This window comes from Gobius niger (assembly GCF_951799975.1).
Source record: "Gobius niger genome assembly, chromosome: 1".
In the NCBI taxonomy this organism is placed as follows: domain Eukaryota; kingdom Metazoa; phylum Chordata; class Actinopteri; order Gobiiformes; family Gobiidae; genus Gobius; species Gobius niger.
The window spans coordinates 61210471-61231481 of NC_136852.1; the positions used below are offsets into that span (position 1 = coordinate 61210471).

The 21011-nt window shown below is 41.9% G+C and overlaps 1 protein-coding gene across 1 annotated transcript in view; it reads left to right on the forward strand.

Moving 5' to 3' along the window:
- Positions 1-237: 237 nt before the first annotated feature.
- Positions 238-21011, forward strand: part of LOC306962074 (transmembrane protein 132D) — a 224595-nt gene continuing 203821 nt past the window's right edge. The window contains exon 1 of the mRNA XM_079555116.1: positions 238-955. Coding sequence (XP_079411242.1) covers positions 856-955 — 100 coding nt within the window. The 5' untranslated portion in view covers positions 238-855. The remainder of the gene's footprint in view (positions 956-21011) is intronic.

Genomic DNA, 21011 nt, shown 5'->3' on the forward strand with positions numbered 1-21011 from the left:
GTTTGATCCGAACTTAAGAGTTTTTTTTTTTTTTTAATGTATGATTGTGCGTTATTTCTGGCGTCATTTCGCTTAACTATGTAAACTTAGCAAGTGAAAAGTTACCATAATTTGCCGTTTAATAAAATGTCATAGAAGTCATAGCGAACACAATCCCTGGGCGTCTATTGGCTACTTAAGTGTCATTCCAAATCCCCAAGTCCCGCCTATACCCCCGACTCCCGTCAGCCAGTGTATCTCCTCTCCTCCTCCTCCTCCTCTTCATCGTCCTCAGTGGCGGCTGGTGGAAGCGTCAGACCTCCTATGTTTTCTCTGCTCAGCGATGGTCTCTCCATCCCGCGGACTAAAGCACACATCACTCCAGATAAAGCCAGACGCGCACGCTGGGCTCCCGAACAGCCACCAGAGCAGGACACGCGCAGCAAATGAAGACTCTACTCTGTCAATTTTGGATATTATAAAGACTTTTTTTTTCCGTTTCGCATGTTTTGTTAAGACTTTGTAGTTCTTTGCAGTGGAGTTCAGAAACCACTTTGCGTTAACTTTGACCGGCTAAAAAGTCCTGCAGGGGCATTTAGATAAAGAGGGAGAGGGGTGCACTGCGGAGAAAACGCACTTTGTTGCCAAGTGAGATTGACTGAACATTTTAAGCGGGAATTTCACCGTTTATTTTGTTTCCGTTAGGGTCAGCGCTACGCACCATGGTCAAAATGAGGATATTGGCGGCATCCTCGCGGTTGTAATCCGGACTTGGAGAGTTGTATTTAAGAAAAACAACAACAACAACAACAAAAGCATCCTCCTGTGTCTGCAGTACGGAAAGTCTACGTGGAGTTGTGTTATCTGCCGAGGACAATGGACATGGAGTCGGGCAGGGCATGGCTCTGTGCGTCGCGGAGATCACACCTCTGGACCCGAGTTCTGCTGCTGCTCTTGGGACTCGCGCTGTTTCAAGGTAGGAAGTGACAAATGCTAAACTTGTTGCCGGTTTGAACATGGTTTTGGTGTTTATTTAAAGCTATACACTTTACAGCCTCTATGTGGTCTCATGCGTAATAAAGATTTAGGTTTGAGTGCAGTTCAGACAATAGGATAATTTTCACGAACACGTTACGATAGGTACTTTATAACATTTCCCCAATGTTATTTTTAGGCTACAGAACTTCATAGAGGGTATTTAAGTAAGCACGTGGGATGACAGTCGGCTGCCCCTTGTCCGAGAGCTGGTGTCATTACATCTCCGACTCGGTCCGTTTGCCCCTATTTAGAGAACCTGACTTTGAGATAGGCTATGTAGTCCAGTCGGGGGAAGTTGTAGGACGCTTTTCAGTAATTCCTACACTTCTTTCAGTTTAAATGTATATTTATTGTTATGCGTTTAGTGTCTGTTTTCCATCATCATAACTGCTTCCATCAGTCAGCCGTTAAAAAAATACTTGAGCTGTTTATGCTCTTTATACTCGGCTCTCTAAATTCACAAAACCTCGACCAAACACAGAAGTTCCTGTTTTGAGTCACTTTTGAAACTATTTGTGAATCGAGGTCAAGCAGCTCCAGTAAATTCAAAATAAAGTGATGTGAAGCATCCCAGGAGACTTGTGGTCCGTGGCCGCGTGTGCGCCAGTGACTGCTCCGCACAAATGAGCGCTTTCTGTCGCGGCATCAGTCCGTGCGCGCAGACCGCAGTGTTGAACAGTGTGCGCTCTCTCGCGGCTCACTGAGCAAAGCGGGCTCCGGTCTGTGCGCTCAGCAGGCAGTGGCGGAGTCTCTCACGGCGGAGCGGACATAGTGCACATGGAGCAGAGAAAGGGGCGACACACTGGAAAACAGCTGTGTCCAGCACAACGCCTGTGTTGGCAAAAGAGGAAATCAAGCAAAAGTTCCTTTGCCCATCCCGTTAGCCCTCTGTCATTTAGCCCCAACTCCAGCCCTGGAGCAGTCCAGACCGGTTGTCTGTCTGTTCAGAGCCTTATGTGCTTGTCTCTGGGTCAGCAGCTCCACTATAGAGCGTCTGTCAGCTGCTCTTCCGTGGTCACTCTCTGTCCCTCTCTCAGTCTGACCACGGCCCTTTGAAACTTGGCTGTGTTAAGCGGGTTTTATTGGGTGTCAGGGAGTCCTGACTCTAATGCGGTAATGGCCACCTCGGGCTGTTAAAAAACAAATCAACAAGCTTTCCCCTGGTTACAGTGTCTGAGTGACAGCTCATGTGGCATTAGCATTTAGTCTGCCTTATTTATGTCACTGAACGTCTTTGTGTCACCATACATTGTGTATTGCCTTCTACACTGTGAAACAACACACAAGACAAGTAAGGACAATATGTCACAGCGTAAGAAATATGTCTCCACTTTGCACACTAAATGGATCCTAAATGCAGTTTTGCTGCATCCCATTTCACAGTAATTTCATCAGAGTGAAGTTTCGTCAGGTTGTCGACAGGTTCACAGTGGAGAGCAGGGCTCTGGCTTTAAGGCAGAGACAGTTCTTTTACTCTGTGGGGTCTCTCAAACGTGTGGGTTGCCCTCTGCACTTCAGCAAACAACATCAGTGTCATGAATATGAATATATATATATATGAATTATTTCATGAAGTCAAAGTTAAGGTAAAGATACAGAGCTGGTACAAGCTGAATTCACTTCAACACATTCTATACATAGCTAGCCAACATGAAATACTTTGGTCAAAGCAGTGTGAGCATGGAGTTCACAAAGTAATCCACAATATTAATGACTAATGTAAATTAATTCGCTACATCTAGATTTTCCCTTGCTCACTTGGACATTTTCTATGACAGGAGAAAATGTGTTTTTTGCCCAAAGCCATTTTGTCATGGCGATGGTGAGAAGCTCAGAGCATGACATTCTTGTGAGGAAAGGTCAGAGGCACTGGAAACCATACAGAGAGGAGACATTCTTTACTTCATCTATCTGCTATTCTATGGTCAGACAATGTGCATCTTTTGTTGGACAACTACGCCGGACCATGTTGTTTTTCAATTACTGTATATACCCTTGCGGTTTGTCAAAAAATGCTTGAATAGAAGCTTTCAACTCAATCAGGAAAAACTTTTTAGTTGTATGTCATTCTGTCTTGTTCATGGTAAAAGAAATAGCTTGGTCAAATACAAATACAAAGTATTTTGTGCTCCCCTTGTGTTTGAAAATCTAGTCTACTGTCATCAGAAAAGCTTCCCGCGATGGCCCCTCAGCACCGTAGCTGTTGAGACTCTGTCACTACTAACATGTTGTTCTGTTGTAATGCCATACAAAAAAACTGGACTGGATTGCAACAGTGGTAAGAAAAACACAACAGATTTTAAATGACTGAGAACAAAATTCTGAAGTCATAGTGATTATCTGAACCATGTGATAAAACACAAAACCAGAACTAAATGAGTGCAAATCCAGGACTACACCAGCATTTTTCTTCTTCTATCTGACCTAAAATGTGTGAAGGGAATTCATGAAGAGTCTGTTAATGTTGAACCTAAACATGCTTTCCCCTGTTTTTGTGTTCGATAAATCGCAGATGATGAAAGTCGAGGTGAAGACTCTTGTCTGCTTGCTCTGAACCCATTGTATTTTTGGACCAGGGGACCACGGGGCTTCCAAGGCTCGTCGACAAGTTTAAGGGGTTGGCTAATGAGCGTGTTGTTTTGCCTCAGATTAGCATGAATAGCCCCACGCCTTTTCTGTCGCTGCCTCTCGCATTTATGTGTGTGCGCGTGTGATCTCATGTCTGAGGCTTTAAGGAGCTAATCACAACACATTTGCGCCCACATTAGCTGCACTTGGCTGATTGGCCTCCATGTGATTGTGTGAATGACGGATGACGATCATACTGTAAATCATAGGAGACATAGGAGAATCACATCATTATTTCCTGAATATTGCAAAAGACAATGCAGGATTTTTCTTATACAGTATATATATGTGTTTTTTGGCCACAAATGACCTGCCTTCTAGCATACACTTCCATGGTTTTCTGTGTGAACTTGGAAGTATCACAAAACAACCTGCCTTTTGCCTTTAATATGATTTTTATATATATTTCTTTCCAATCGGTTTCTACCCATGCCCTCCCTCTCCTCTCTGGTCCACCTCTGTGTCTGCGGCTCTCCTTTCGAAGCGCCTCTTAACCAGTCCTTGGAGAGTGTGAGAGCCGCTCGGCCCTAAATGATTTTCTATTACCGACGCCTGTTAACAGCGCTCCATTTGATCAAGCTAATGAAATTGAAAACTTTCATCTCAGCCAAATTGATTTCAAACCTGAACCAAGTAAGAAAAAAAAAGAAAAAAAGCGTAGGTAAGCATGCAAGAGCGGTGTGTTAGTGGAGCGCGACATTCCCTTTACACGCACTCAGGAATCAATTAGGTTGTCTGCCTCCTCTCTTGTCCTTGGGAGATGGAGGAGCAGGAGGCCTTTTTCTTAAACCATGTGGGCATGACAGCGTGGGCACATCTGACAGTGATTGAATGTCTGCAGTTTTAAGCCCTTGCATATGGATTTGATATATAAATCCTCTCTCAGGTTTTTTTTGTATTGGTACAGTTCGAATTATGGTCATATAGAAAATGAAAAAAATGTCTGAGGACAGAGTGTCTTTGCACACTTACAGAACTGTTCTGAAGTTTTCAAACAGTTCTATTTATTTTTTTGGTCTAAAGAAAGTTAAGGTAGCTTCTAGATAGCACAAACAAAACGGTCGAAAGAGGCAGCTTCGATCTCACGCCACCATTAACTCCAACACCAATATATCTTAAAACAAATCTTTATGGAGGGGATGCTTCGGGCTTGCCCTACCGGGAGGAGGCCCCAGGGAAGACCTGTGAACGCCATGAGGTCCCTCTGGAAGTCCGAGAGTCCCCACTGAGACGGCCACTTTCGCCACCCAGCCATGGATTAGCGGAATATAATGGATGGCCTTTAAGAGTCCTTTTGATTCTCTTTTATTGTCTGTAACTTACCTTCTGTCCCATGTTAACATGCTATTCCCTGTACTGCTTAGTTATGATGTAATTTAGTTAGCATCCATTGATGACTGAATGCACTTCAGACGAGATATCAGTTTTATCAAAAGCTTAAGCCTGTCTGGTGTTGACTTGCATTTTGTCAACACCACTTGTCCTATATGTAATTGACTCCTGGCCTACACTTCTTCCTTGTACTTGATCAGATGAAAGCCATCCCAGTGGACTCCCGGAATCAAAGAAATGTCCTTTTGCGGCAGGAAAAAAAAAGCCCAAAATGAAGAGTGAAGCAAACGTGTTGTTGAGTGTACAAAAAAGCCAAGGGAAGCTTTTTTGTGAAAGCCTCCCTTGGAGCTGCTTCGTCGCCCAGGGGTGCATGCTGTTCCCGTCGTCACACCAAAACAACACGCACTTCTTTGGATCGCTATGAATTATTGAGAGCGTAGTTTCAATACTGGGGATCAGCACATTGGATCTGTCTATGGATAGGCTTCTACATCTGTCTGTGAAGTCATACAGCGCTCACACTATCATGTAGAAACAGGGCTATGGAAAAGTTTTAGGGAGTTGAAAAGAATTATTTATGACATTGTTTTTTGTTTTGTTATGGCTTTTGCGTTCTAGGGTTGCCAACGATTCATCTACTTAGTGCATTGTTGTTTTTTTTGACAGAGATTGTATTATTATTTATTATTATTATTAAACTCTTAAAGTCGCATTACTGCTGCTGTGATTAATGGAGGTGATAATCTATCATTGCAACAAAGCACCAGTGGCTTTGCAGAGGTCTGTGTTGCTTATTTGCTTCCGTACCTTCCCTAAACACATGGCTTTTCCAATGTTGCAAACTATTGCCAGATATTTTCCTCACACCATGTTGTTTGCATATTTCAAGGGGTATGAGCTTTGAACTCTATGCCCAGGGCTGCAGTAAACATTTGATGGCATTATTCACGGTCCGAGAGAGCCAGCCAGTGCCGTAGAATGGAAATAGTTAAGAAGAGTGAGAAGGACAAACATGAAAGGGCCAAACCGTGGCATTCGCTGAGTAAAAAAAAAAAAAGGGAAAAACGTAGGTTAAGAAATTAAATATGAGATAGTTTGCGGTGGGGGGCATTTGGTAAGACAGAGGAAGAGTTCAAAAACAAAGATGGGTTGTGTGATGTGTAAAGAAAAAAAAAGAAAAAAGAAAAAAAAAGATGAAACAAAAAGCAACAGAGGGATGGGTGTTTACTGATGTAGGGAAAAAAGCTGTAAAGCCAGCATTAGGCACAGCAAGAGATTTAACATTTCATTGAGCGACGCTGTTAGCCTGTAGGGCCAAGCATTACAGCGGAGATTTCCACTATTTACAAAGCTGCCCATGGCTCCGGGTCTCCATCTCCATAGTGTTTAACATGCTGAACTCAGCTGCAGCTCTGCCCATCAAAAGGACTCGCTTGTATTGGGTCTGGGCACGGGTCCCTGAGGCCCGTGTGAGGAGGGAGAGGGGTGCAGGAAGAGGGAGGGGCAAAATTGCTGGGGAGGCAGGATTACTGCACAGCAAGGGATGGTTCAAGAGAACACAGGGCCCCAGCAGGCTGCGGTAATGGATCTATCTGTACACACTATATACCCAGCAGGAAAAAAAACACAACAACTTTAGGGACGTTGCTCTATCATTGAAATCATTGGTCACTTTCAGAAATTGATTGAGCCGCAGAAAGAAAATTAGCCATAATCCTTTGCTATCCCGAACAAACAGTCTAAATTAGACAAGGTCCCCTGATAATAAGGGTCCCATGTGAATAAGGGCTTAGCTGTTTTGTTCATTTTAATTTAATTATGTGTTCAGAGACATAACACACGTGGCTAATATTCCTTCTTTCTTCTTCTTCTTTGTCTACTTCTTCTTTATCTTTTTCTTCATCTTCTTCTCCTTCTTCTCTTCCCCCTTCTTTTGTTTCTTCATCTTCTTCACTTTCTTCTTTTTCTTCTTTGTCTTCTTCTTCTCCTCTGTCTTTTTCTTCTTGCCTTCTTCTCCTTTGTCTTTTTCTTCTCCTCCTTCTCCTTCTTCCTCTTCTCCTTCTTCTTCTTTTCCTTTTTCTTCATCTTCCTCTCCTCCTCCTTGTTCTTATTCTTTGTTTTCTTCCTCTTCTCCTTCTTCTCCTTCTCCTTCTTCCTCTTCTCCTCCTTGTTCTTCTTCTCCTTTTTCTTCTTCTCCTCCTTGTTCTTGTTCTTTGTATTCTTCCTCTTCTCCTCCTCCTCCTCCTCCTACTTCTTGTTCTTCTCCTTTTCTTCATCTTCTTCTCCTTCTCCTTCTTCTCCATCTTCTTCTCCTTCTTATTGCTCTTCTTCCTTTTCTTCTTCCTCTTCTTCATTTGGGCACTTTGTCAGGATTAATAAGAGATCTAGGCTCTTGTAGACATTTTAAGACTTGAGGTAACCAGAGTACACCAGAAGAACAAGCAGTTTGCTCATTGAAAGGCTGCTGGTATGGCATGGTGACTTTCTTGTAAGAGTGTTGCAAATATAATACTAAGGCAAACTCATACAACTTAACTAAAACAAACATCCATCCACACATCCAAACAGAACAGAATTACCGCTGGGGCATTTAGTCAATTCACCACTGTTAGCCTCCTCAAACAGTGTCCCTTGTGTATTAATGGCTCTGCAACGATCATTTATCTAAGTTAAATGGGGCTAATGATAAACACGCTAAATGGTGCTTTGTATTCAGTCAACACCGCCTTTTTTAAAAACATTCCTTATTATAATTTACACTTGCTCTTGCTCAATTCAAAACATATTGCATACATTTTATCTATGGATGCATCATTGTACAATGGCTTACTACACAGTATGTTTAGCTGTCATTGAGCACATCAGAAATTGACCTTGACTGCTGAACAAAGACTGTCTTCTATAAGTCCTGTCTGGGTAATATGTGTGTGGGAATAAACAGCAGCATAAAGGAAATGGCTTCAGAACAATGACCATCTCTTTTGTCCCCGGAGTATTGAATGAGTACGTCAGTGTGTGCGTATATATGTACTTTTAAACTAAGCATGACTGCGTTCTTTGTGCAAGTCTTTTCAGGGCCTTTTCCCCTCCGCTTCAGTGTTTGTAAAGGGCTGAGGAAGCGATTATCTGTCCGTTAACAAACCTCTTAACGAACCTCACTAATGAACCTTGAGGGCACCTCTGAGACGGCCCCGGCACGCCACCGTAATTAGACTGGCAAATAAGAGCTCGTTATGCAAACGGCTTCCAGTTAATCTGCATATCTTTACCTGAGACACTGGCTTACACTGACAAATGTTTACCCACAGGCAATGAGGAAGAAAGGGAAGAGAGAGACACAACGGCAGAAGTAAACTAGCCAACAAATTTAAAAAGTTGCTTAGTTTTTTTTAATCTATCTATATGAATTAGTATTTGTATATAATTAGTATTGTGGCTGGTTGGATATATTTAGCCAATTAAACTTGACATTTCACACCAGAATAAAAATGTAATACATGTACTGTGAAATCAACAGGTGGCCTCTTCAGTAAAGTAGCATTTGCCAGTGAAATATTTAAAGCTGTTCCTTGTTCTGGCAGCTCACCAATGATGGCATATCGTAACCACAGAAAATCATATGTAAAGTGTGATAAAAGTGGATATATTTCTTAATAACCCACTCAAATCTCAAGTCGGTAGAAGTTGGAATGGGAGCTTTGCCAGTCCATGTGGTTGGCCAACATCTTACTAGAGTATACACTTCTGAGACGTCCCCAGAGAAAACGGCGCACGCTCACTTACTTTTACAAGCCAAAATCTCAGCTCGTCCACATGGCAACACTGGAGAATTTGAAATATGTTGATAGCAAAAACTCTTTTTCAAATGATCTAATTTTCCGAAGCCTGAAATAAAACTTACCGCTTGGAAAATGGCCTTATGTTCAGAGAATACATAAACTGGAAGTTTTGAGATGTAATTGTAGGATGTCCTGTACTGGGATGACCTATAGTGTTTGGTGAAGCATGTGAGAGCATTGTGATTGGTTCTTGGCTGAAGCGGCCCGTTCTGGCAGCGGTCTGTGGGGGTTGATGGCTTTGACCTCTGGGCGCCTGCAGGGTTCCTGATGGATCACTCGCTCAGGCCAACACACTCTTTGTGGTCCACTGCAGACTGGGTCTGCCTTGTTTGTCTGGACCTGCTGTTTGTTTTGAATCTTTATGAAAATATCACACAAAAAAACAATGTTTCATATCGTAGAATCTAGTCAAAAATAGGAATCAAATAAGAAAGACTTGTATTGAAATGTTATCTTCTTTGACATGAAGATTCAGATATTGGACTTGCTATTTGGAATAGTCATAGTTTTATAGCTATACTATGCTAATTAGCAAACAGTTGTATTCCCAAGCTTTAATTACAAATGTTGTCTTTTGTGCTAGTAATTCACTGAGGACTATGTCAGTGTACCTTACGACTTGATTGCTGTTTCGTGGCTTCAAAATCAGTAGCAAGGATCAAGTTTTTATTGGTATTGAGCTTGAATTTGAAATATCAAAACAACATGACTTGTTTTTCTAAATTCTACTCATGGCTGTATCTTAGAGCAGTCAATTGCCTTTCTTTGTCAATAACCCTGAAGTTTACTAAAGACTGTCAGTGATCCTGCTGTTGTGTATGCTACTGCTGTGTATCAGTAGCTCATTATTGCAGTGGATCAGAGGTTGTTATTTATGTTGGTCTTGTCTGGCCTGCTGAGTCGTGCCACAGTCAGCAGCCATCTCCTTTATTACACAGACAGACACATGCACACAGTTGCATGTCCCCTTGCATTTTAATTTCGTACAGACTTCCTCATCTCACAAAATGCCCGATAGTGCGTGCAAGCCGAGCACAGCGCCCCTCCTCTGGCCCATAGTCGCCCGGGTGACCTTGGCAAAGCTTTGCCAGCGGCTGCTGCTGTGATTTCTGCGCAGGGGGCAGGAAGACAGTCTTGGCCCGCGATCACACAACCTCAATCTACCCCTTCGTCCACGGCTGATGAATGAGAGAAAAGTTTTTTGCCCTCTTTGTAGACAGATGGCTTTGGAGTTTTATTCTTTCGTTCTTTGAGTTCATTCATTTATTATCGAGTCCCTATTTTGGATTCCAGCTCCATCAATAACATCATTTATTTTCAAATTGCGCGTAAATGCGGTTTGGGGAAAAAGTGACGATGACAGATCACAAATGAAACTAAAGTCGGACTTCCAGTTTTGTACCACATGGCTGCCGAACAACTGCTGTGCCGGGTTTCTGTCGACAAGAATAATGGAAGAGGACTTTTTTTTTTTACTGGTGAGCCATTTGATGTCACAGAGAAAGATGGTAATTTATAGGCATCATTAAAATGGAGCCAAAACAATGTGCGCTAAAACCACAAACCACTTGTTTTCTTTCCTCGTAGCCTTATAAATAATGTAACACAATAATAACATTCAGACTCAGATTGGGGACTACTTGTACATAGTTTATGGAAGAACAAAAGTTACTTCCTTTGCTGAGGACCACACTAAGTGCTAAGATGTGCCATAAATGTTAGTTTGGTGAAATTATTTGTTTGTGATCGTGACAGTCATGCAGTGTGATGGTAGAGCTTGCTTTCCTAATACACCTTTGCATTCTCTGGAGCATAAACGTGATCCTGGTTACATACAGTTCTCGGTTGCCAATGCATTTAGCCATCTTTGTTCCCAGACTTCCTCATGTGTGTGTGCTTGAGTGTGTGTCGCCCACCCATCTGCCTGCGCTGCCATTTTGAGGAACAGCTGACATTTGCCTGCCCTCTCCATCAGATACATTACTGGGCACGGGCCTCTGACATTTCGGGCCTATGTGTGTGTCCGTACATCCTGGCGTGTGAGTGAACGTGCCCGTCGCCATGAGTAACGGAAGCCACACCCTCTTGACATTTTATTGGATGCTAATAGCATTCATCTCCACAGCGACCGGACGGTAGGCGGGCCCGGGGACGTGCATGTGTAAATGCCGCCTGTCTTTCATTTGTTGTGGTATTAAGTGTGTGCACATGTGTGTAGGTCTGTGTGTGTCGTTGTAAATGTGTGCGGGGCAGCCAGATAAAGAGGTCTGTTTTTTCAGATAAGGGCTCCCACCTCCACCTGTGCCGCTCTTCTTGATCCGTCCACTACTGCCTCTCTATCAGTCATGGTTGCGCTCTCCCTCTTTATCAGACAGCTTCATGCTTCGGTCTGACATCGTAAACTTTTAAACAACTTTTTCTGTGCAAGAGCTGAAAAAAGTTGAGGTTTAATAAGATGCATAAACTTCTTCTAGTTTAGCAATGATTGTTCTTTCAGTTGACTCAAAAAATCTATAAATAAATGACTAAATTCTCTTCTAGTCGGTGGCATGTCTTTAGTATGTCTCAAATAGAAAAGTGCTCTGTGTTGTGTATTAAGATTTATTAATACATTTGTTAGTTGGTTGGTTGACCTAAAGATTAATTGTTCGATCAGATTTAATTTTAAATTTACCAGTTTAATTAACTTTATATATGACCATATATATCAGAGATTTATCAAGCAATAAAAGGCTGAATGTGACCAATTTCTCTGATAGATGTAAAATCTTCAACATACACAGACATTGACCTTTATTCTGATATAAATAAGCACATTACCAAAGCAAACTTTGGTTTATGGAGGTTTAATGACCAAAATCCATAAACAGAGTATTGAAATCCAAAAACCCAATTGTAAATCACAGAATGAAATTCTGATTTGAATAAGTTAAACCTCTGTGTGCTAGGTTTAAAGACTGAAATATCACATATAATCAGTTCAACTGATAGTTGAGTTTCTAGCCAGATGGGTCCGGATGCGTGTCGAGCTGACGGTCTTTGACCTGATTCAGGTCCAGGTTCTGGTCAGAAAACAATGGAGGAGTCTGCTACAGATACAATGTCCCACTTGGAGAAGCAGGCAGAGGATAACTGAGACTGGTCAAAACAGTTCAGCACACCAGATGCTGAATAGACTCAAACTTAAAGGTAGGACTGACACCCATGGCCAATGGCAAAGTTATGTACAACAGGGGTCCCTCCCCAAGCTTTTTCTTCCACTGACGTGTAGAGCCCCTCGCAACCAGAGCCAGTGGTTTGTTCTCTTTCTCTCGGGACACGGCCAGTGTTTAACTCACAGTGAATTAAAGTGTGTAGTATGAAGCTCTTGAAAATGATGCAGCCTAAATGCTGAAGTAAGTACATTAGGCTGCACTTGATTTTAATGTAAAGATGAGCAGAGAAATAGGGAATAGTGCTTGTGTTTGTTGCAGACACACCACCAGTCGACCCATTCTTTCAAAGCCACGCCCCCGCGCACAGGCCACGCAAGCACTGGCGCAGCATCTGTTTGCACGCAAGATGTCACACTCTTCTGCACTCTTCAACGCTGTTGTTGCGCTAGGTGGAAGATCGGGCCCATAGTGTTAAAAGATTAGTTCATCACAATTTTCATTGTCCCTAACTGTGTGTTGATAGATCTGAATTTAATCCCATCATCATACCACCGTTTCGTTTCTTTTACTGAGAAAGTGATACAGAGTTTGGTGGAGGTCTTAGAGGTTTTTTTTTTACCCCTGTTATTTGTTCCTTGAGATGCTGGACAAAGGCAATGAAACGGCAGGTCAAAGGTCACTACAGTATAATCACTACACTAGTTGTATTTAATAATTAATCAAATTGAAAGTATTTATAGAACAAGAGAACAATCACAGTAATCATAGCAGAGACTGGATGGCACATCTTCAGCAGTCTCCAGAACTGGCTAAACAATATGTTTATGTTTATGGTCCATAACGTGGCAAAATGTCAAAAAGTTAAAGGGGGGCCCATACTTATGCATACCACTGTATCTTATCCAGATGTTTGCATGGGTTAAGCCCGGACAGACACCACACTCAGCCTTGGTACCAGTGACAAAAAACGTCGTGAGGATGGAGGCGAGCTCTTACAGAAGCTCCTGGCTGATCCGACTGAGTCCCCAAAAACATTAGAAATTCTCCTCACTGCCACTGTGATGCAGTTCAAAACTCAAACCTCTAAGCAGGATTTTTGGCGAAAGCACACTGCACAGCTGCTGCTGCCCGAGCTCCTGTTTGCAAAATGTAGATATGTGGCAAGGAAAAAGATGATGGGTCAGTCTGTCAGAGAGGTGTGAAATAATGGTGGGGTCGGCCCCTGCTGCAAATATACGGCAAACTTCGGGTGCAGGCGGATCGGGTTAGAGAGCGCACATATTTATTACATTTTACAATTTTATCGGCATAATTTTTATCCATGATATTTTTGACAGCGCTATATATACCATAAATCACGGACTATTACTGAATATAAGCTATACCAACTCAATTTAAAAAGAAGAAAAACAAAGTAGATATACAGGCCGCACTAAGCTGCAGGTGTTTGCTCATTGCACCAGGGCCGAGAGATGTGCGTGGCGCGGGACTGGTTATTCGCACGGCCTACAAGCAGCAACACAGGCAAGCATCCCTCCTCTGCCGCTTCACTCTCATGTCCTCCTCACTCGCGTTTCCGCAAACATTTCCACACTAAATGGACACCATCAAACTACTTTTTAGCCCACTGTGAGTTAAAGCGATGGTCTCTGTGTAGCGCTGGTGTCGCTGGCCTCACTTACTTTTAAATTACAGTATATATCTGAGGCACACACTAGTCTATTTCAAAAGCATTGATGCTCAGATATGCTATACTCCTGTGCCGTCACCATCTGCTGTTCAAAATGACAGAATCCTCTCTTGTGATTACAGTCCAGCCACACGTTGTTGATCCCCTTTAGGAATTGAGTGTGTATTCTCAGTGGTCAGATCAGCTGGAGGAACATCTGATGAGGATTCAGTGAGCCATCTCCACTTTGAAGCAGGTCGCGCCTCTCTGCCCACACCAGTTAATAAGTGTAAGTCTAACAGCACGTATAGATGGAGAGGGAGCCCGGTGTAAGTGGTGCACAGCAGGGCTCCACACACGGCCCGCGGCTCTCTCTTCTGATCTCTCTCTTTGTACAACTTCCTTATCACTCACTTTGCATATACCTCCGCTTTCAAGTCGCCACGCGCCAGTCGGGCCCTAAAGGATACTTGTTATGTCTCTGGGAAAGAGAAGGTGCCGAAATGGTGTAAATAAACGGATTATTGTTTTCATTTCAATTTTAAAAGCAACAGACATCATAGAGGGAAGCCGCTGTAGTAGCTGGTAATTTTGAGCATGTTTAATTTTTTCTATTACACGTTTAGTCGACTTCTTTTTTTAAGCATTTTTCAATCATAGTAAACTTGCTTCATTGACCTTCTCCCTTAAGCTCTAGACTTTTGGCTAGTTGAAAGAACTGTATTTTAGTGATAGTTTTAGTCACTTTAAGACTACAAAAGTACAACTTTAACTAAAACTATGACTCTATATTTGAATTAAGCATAACTTTTGCTACACTATCTTATTCCTGCATTTGTTATTTTTGCCTCTTGCCAGTAGCGTCTTGCGTTGACTGTGAGGTTGTGTGTCTGCTGCAGAAAACCTGCTGCTTGAGAAGTCAATAAAGTATTGAATTGAATAGCATTAAACGTAGCAGTAGTAGTAACAGTCAAGGTAGCAGTGGTGGTAGTAATGAATATTTAACTTTCCACTTAATTTCAACACTTGAATCACTTGAGTCCTTTTAGTCGTGCTACTTCCTGAATGGCCTTAACATTTGACTTCTCTACTGTCCAATTTCCTCCTCCTCTTCATCCCTGTCTTTGGCGTTACATCTTTGTGTGCTCCCTTTTCCTCCCTCCCACTGTACTTCTCCAGTCCTCTCTGTGACTCCGGATCCCCTCCTCAGCTTCTCTTTGTGTCTCCCAGTTGGCTGTTTAAGCGCTGTTTGCCATCTGATGTTCCTTAGAGAGGTAATTAAAGCCTGAATCACATGCTTTATGTGTGGAGGTGTGTGTGCGCGCACTGTAGAGAAATAGATTAACTTCATCAGCGCTTTCGGGAAAACCCAGAGTTCTAAATGGGAACTTTTACACGCGTTTTCAAACAGGAGTCGCACGAAAGATCGAATAATCAAGGCTGAAAGATTAATCAAGGTAGTAATCCATCCAGAGAATTCCTGGGTGACTGAGAACCTACTCAAACAGACCAATCAAGGGCACATCAGTTTTGCATTATCATTGTAACTGATTGTTCTTGAGCGCCATCAATCGTGACCTCATTTTTGTTGGCATGCCGCCCACTCCAACTGTATCTCACTTGACATAATGCTCGTAGCGTTATGCTTAATCATTACGTTGCATCATTATATTGGTATTGACTTCAGTTTGATATTTAGATTCATTACTATAATGCTAATTTGCAGATGACAGGAAGGTAGTACAATGTGGTTGTAGCACTCCAATGGCTGTAATGATTCAGCTGTTGTAAGATTTGGCTCGGAGCTGCACTTTAGGAACAAACAAGCATCCATCGCCATCATCTGTCTCCCTGTTTTGATTCATCTCCAGCCCTCCCCCCTCCTCTCTTTTGCCCTGTCTGGTCTATTACTTGTTTGCTTGTCTTTCTGTCATTACTTCCATTGGAGCCACACCCTCGGCACTCCTCTGTCCATCCATCACTCCGGGGGCGCCCAGTGTGTTTGTTTACGTGTGCGAAGAGATCAGTGTGGAGAGTTTTGATGTTAGTTCCCTTTATGGAGGATGCCGTCTGCTGTCGAAACATAGTCGAAGTTTGTTCGCCTCTGAACAACACAGGCCTGAGCAATCTTGTTTCAACCTCTTACCCCCCGCCTTCACCAAGTGCATTTTTTCCAGTTCCGCATCACCGCATCAATCTGAAAGTTTACAGCCTATAGGCCAGTGTAAGCGCCACATTTGAAATCTAAGACCTACTGAAACTGATTGTAACTTTTTGGCATGTTGTTGCTGCATTTAGGTCAAAGTTTTGAAGAGTTTTTGTCGTGTTTTTGTTACTCTTTGATTGCTTTACTTTGTTGCCTTTTTTATGCTTTTTTGTCATTTTTTTGTCACTCTTTTGTCACTTTTTTGTTGCCTTTTCGTCATATTTTCGTTACATTTTCGTCACTCTTTTGTCGCGCTTTTGTAATTTCTCTGTTGTGTTTTCGTCACATTTTCGTCACTCTTTTGTCACTTTTTTGTCGCCTTTTTGTTTCCTTTTTGTTGCCTTTTTGCGACTTTTTCATCACTCTTGAGTCAAGTTTTTTCCGCTGGTTTATTGTGTTATTGTTGCTTTTCCGGCATGTGCACTCTGCTTACCAGTACCATGCTTCTCTACGTCGTAGTCAGAGATTTCTTGAGGTTTCTGGAAAGAAATAGTTTGATTTATTAACCTACGATAATCTTATAATGCCAAGAGAGCATTTGTAGCTCTACGCCATTGTTTAATAATACTCTATGTTCGATGTTGCATACTGTATTAACATGCTCCCCATGTTTGCCCGTATGCTTCAGTGTGTTTTCCCAAAGCCTGTCGACTAAAAATACCTTGGAATTCTTTCATTACTACACATGAACAGATTTTTAAAGAAATGGACCATATTTTTTTTTTCCCCCATTGGGCAAATTTAATTTTAGGTTTTTATTCAGAAGCAGAAATTGTAATACAAATCCGTCCATGTCCAAGATTTGTTTGGCCAAGAAGTGAATGTGCTACTCGAGCTCAGCCGTAATAATACATTAGACTATGCCCAGTGTTTGCTCCAGACAACCACATGACCGAGAACACACAAAAAACGCTGGACGGCATCAAAATTCCACCATCTTACTTTTGGCTGTGGTAAAGCTACGATCGATAATACTTTGGCATGCACAGGGGTGGTAGACAGCATAAGCATTAGGTGAGGACTAGAAGGACAGAATATTTAGATTTCATGTGAAGGGAGAGGCGCTGGCTTGAAAGCTGATGACTGTTTATCACATTTATTTTGTGATTTGTATAGTAAATTAAAATGCTTTTGTGTCTGTGGCTGCTTTGTATTGTTACCAAGAGAGGCTTTCAAAGATATGTGAATACTATAATGAAGATAAATAGCTTTTGTGATAGTGCTTCCAAAGATGTTTTCACTTCAGTAATTCTCTTTATTGATGCTATAGTTTTCTTGGCTTCTCACTTTGTTGTTTTATTTCCTTTGCTTTGTCATACTCGCGGTTTTAAAGTAAAGAATTCCATGTGAATTACTGTGAGATGAAAGAAATGTCTTACAGAAGGCAGAGTAGATGGCGCTGACAACTCAGATGTGCTGAAGCTGCTCAGGGTGTAAGTGTTGCCTTTAATTACAGTTGAATGGCCATGTGTGTTTCAGGAGTTTTATCTTGGAGTGTTATGGTGAAAATATTCATGCATAATGTTCATGCAAATCATGTGAATAGATTAGTTTCTTTGTATGAAATAAAGTCAGGATATCACAGTTACAGTTGCCTTTATTGTCAATTCCACCACATGAAGCACATACAGAGACTCAAAATGGCTTTACTATCAAACCCTTGGTGCAACAAACAATAGTTAATACTTTGGGAGAGCAACTAAACAAATATATTGATTGTGCAATTTGAGCATGTCATTTTCAGTTCTAATGGCATTCATGTTCTGTGGTCCTTATCCATTAAAGGAATAGGCCATCGTTTTTAAATACTGAGATATGTTCTTACCTTAGCTTAGATGAGTTGATGCATAGCTGTCTGGTCTTTACCCGTGCGCTCAGTCACGTAAACAGAGCACAGACGGCGTTAGCATATAGCCTCTCCTCCTCTCCTCTATGGATCCAAACGGAAGTGAAGTTCGAAGCAACAAAGCTCTTCCACGTTTTCCCCAGTTTAAATATGATTACACACCGTCTGTACTCTGTTTACGTGACTGAGGGCACGCGTAAAGACCAGACAGCTACATATCAACTCGTCTAAGCTAAGGTAAGAACATACAATATCTCATTATTTAAAAACGGTGGCCTATTCCTTTAAAAAGAAAATGGCTTTGTCTGTGGTGTACCGGCCACATATGCATAGCTCAGATTTCTAAATAAAGATTGCAATACCAATAGACGACATGTGGTCATAATCACTGACTGCTCTGTTCACCTTCTTTACTGTGTATATTAACCTCTTAGTCTAAATTATGATCATAAGTGGTGTAGCTTCAACCAGTACAACAGATCCAAATAAAACATAATTTTAACTTATAATGAAAGCATTTTTCAGTTTGAAACTTTTATAAACAAGTTCTGTTGATCGAAACATATTACCAAGTAAAGCTGCTCGATTATAGAAAAAATCATTATCACGCTCACTTTCTAAACTAATCCTCTATCAAGAGAGCCCTGTCTCACTTGCCCCCTGCTGGCCAGCCCTCACACCTGCTCATGCCAACCAAGGTCGCGACCTGATGACATCATCACACGGCGTCGTTTGTTTACGTCAGACCAAAGCATTTGCCAGTAGCACGTGAAATGCAAAGGGAACAAAAACAATCATCCCAGCGCCATAAAATAATACGAGTTTGCTTTGAGCCCCATTGAGATCTGCACCTGAAGAAGAGTTTTAGACCCTTCTGCAACAACCAGCGCCTGGTCAAAGGATATAGAGGCTTCTTAACAGCTGTTTTTCATTCAACAAAATGTGAGCACTTATCAGTACTGTTATCTCAAGAGCTACGTATAAAAATGATTCAAATGATCCGCAACAGTTCTAATACGCTTGATCAGACGTGCTCATGTAAACCATGCAGGAGGGACTTTCTGCGCTTTGGAGGCACAAGCGGGAGAGCATCCTTAATAATAGTTTTTTTTCTATCTAAATCTAAATAGGTATTGAATTTGGAAGATTTATTTTTTGGCAGAGGTCCATGACCCTCTGAAAACGAGCCCACCAGTTGGGAACCACTGATGCAATATGAACCACAGACATTCACAATTATCAAGTCGCGCAGACTACAATGGCGTCCAACCCAATGAGCTGAGGCCTCTGACGCTGGGCAGACTTGATGGCGGTGTAAATTAATGAGGGATGTCAGGATCCAGTGGCCCGCAGCACCCAGTTAAACTGCCACGCCGACAGATGGAAGCAATGCGAGGCAAATGAAGTGGAGGATTGCGCTGGCCAGCTCTCCGCAGCAGCAGCAACAACAGCAGCAGCAGCAGCAGGAAGCCAGACAATCAGCACCTCGGACAGTTCTCCCCACGATCAGCACCACGGACAGCTCCTCACAGCCTGAAGTCACACCTAAACCAAACACAGGCTCACAGCAGATTGGGCCACTGTGAAACTACAGGGGTGCTATCTCCCCAGTAAGGAGATGTGAAGTAGGAAAAAATAGATGATAATAAGGATTTGAGGACAATGGAATGAGGACAATGTATTGCTCCGGTACATTTCCCCAAACAAGCCTAAGCTTGCTTGTATTAGTCTTGTGATTTATGTTTTAACATCCAAATTCAGTTCACTGTGCAAATCTTAGACATGTCCTGGAGCAAGAATGTTTGAGGGACGAGTGAAATATAGTGTGCTAAACCGATCTAAGAATCCAATGCATTTCAAAACACATGTACAGGTCTAAATCACAGGTTGTTGAACATAATAAGTCCCCATGGACACAGGGTATTTTGATGTTGTTGCAAATATGTTGTATTAACTGAAATAAAACCATTGCAATTCAATTTTATATAATAATTGTTAATCAAATGTAATACATTTGGGCACAATAGCAATGAATATATTTAGTAAATTCACTGATGCCGTTTTTTCTGTTTTTCTTTTTCTAACATCAAATAAGAACTCTGTCAGTCTGTCCACACTGTGTAGGCATAGAGTTTTTGATCACTTCCCTTGAATAATAAGCGAGTTGCACTTGAGACGCAAGATTTGAACTTGGACAAGGCTGCGTATTTTCAACGGGCGCCATTGTTGTGTTACTGTATGCAAGTATAACCCGTAAAGTCAGCCTTTGTCGGAGGAGGTGAAAGAGGCGCCTGGGATAAGGATCAAGAGGCAGGAGCAAAGCAGCAACGTGACTCCGAGACTCCGAGACTCCGAACGAGATTAAATGTAAGAGTAAAATATCTGGAGATTCGTGACGAAGTGTGCCAGTGATATTAGCCAGGGTGAACGTGAGGACAAGTAGTTTTTCTTTCAAGCCTTCTGTCGTTTCCTTGGCAGTCTGGGCTTCTCGGATTGTTCCAGTTTGGCAGAATCACTTTGTACTCAACCTCTCTTTTTCACTCTCTTTAACTTAATGTGCAAAATAAAAGGGCACTTAGAGCTTTAAATTAATGAGCGCACTGTAAAAAAAAAAGAAAACCGCTTTTAGGGTCATATTTTGCTTGTGTTTGTGGAAACTGTAGCCAGCGAAATAGCACCGGCATATGCAGTATTCATAGAGGAAATGGGTTTTACAAATTTGGCTTTCTAAATCTGTCTCGAACAGCTCATTAGTTGTGGCAAATATTTTATGGGCACAAAATATAAGTGGTCACTGTAATTTGTCTTGATCATTGCACATTGGCACTTGCTTTTTAGTGCTTAGTTTAGGACGTAATTGTTGTAATGACATTGATTGGCAGCCAGCGCTAATAAACTTCTTAGTACGTCTGTCAGTTGTATTGTTTTGTATTTAGTTTTCTGACAACATCCTTCCCATTGCTTGAACAAAAGTGACAGGAAGTCAATAAACTAAATAACTGCCCTGGAGAGATTTTGGCACCAAATATTGTATGTTATGGTGGTGATGGGCAGGTGTCAACAGCAATCTGTCTGGTTTTTCAGATTGCTTTATTGTGCAACTGTTTCCTTGATCATGGATAGAGGAAATGTCACAGGCAACCTCCTTGTTGTACAGTGAACATTTTGTGCTCCGTGTTGATATGTTTGCAACCGGAGTGTGTTTTGGGGAAGTTTTGAAAGGAGAAAGCCCATTACGCCAAACTAAAAGTTAGTTGGTGTAGAAGTGTTCTAAGTCAATGCCGGTTCTGAAATCTGTAAGAGTACGCAGCCTTTTTCG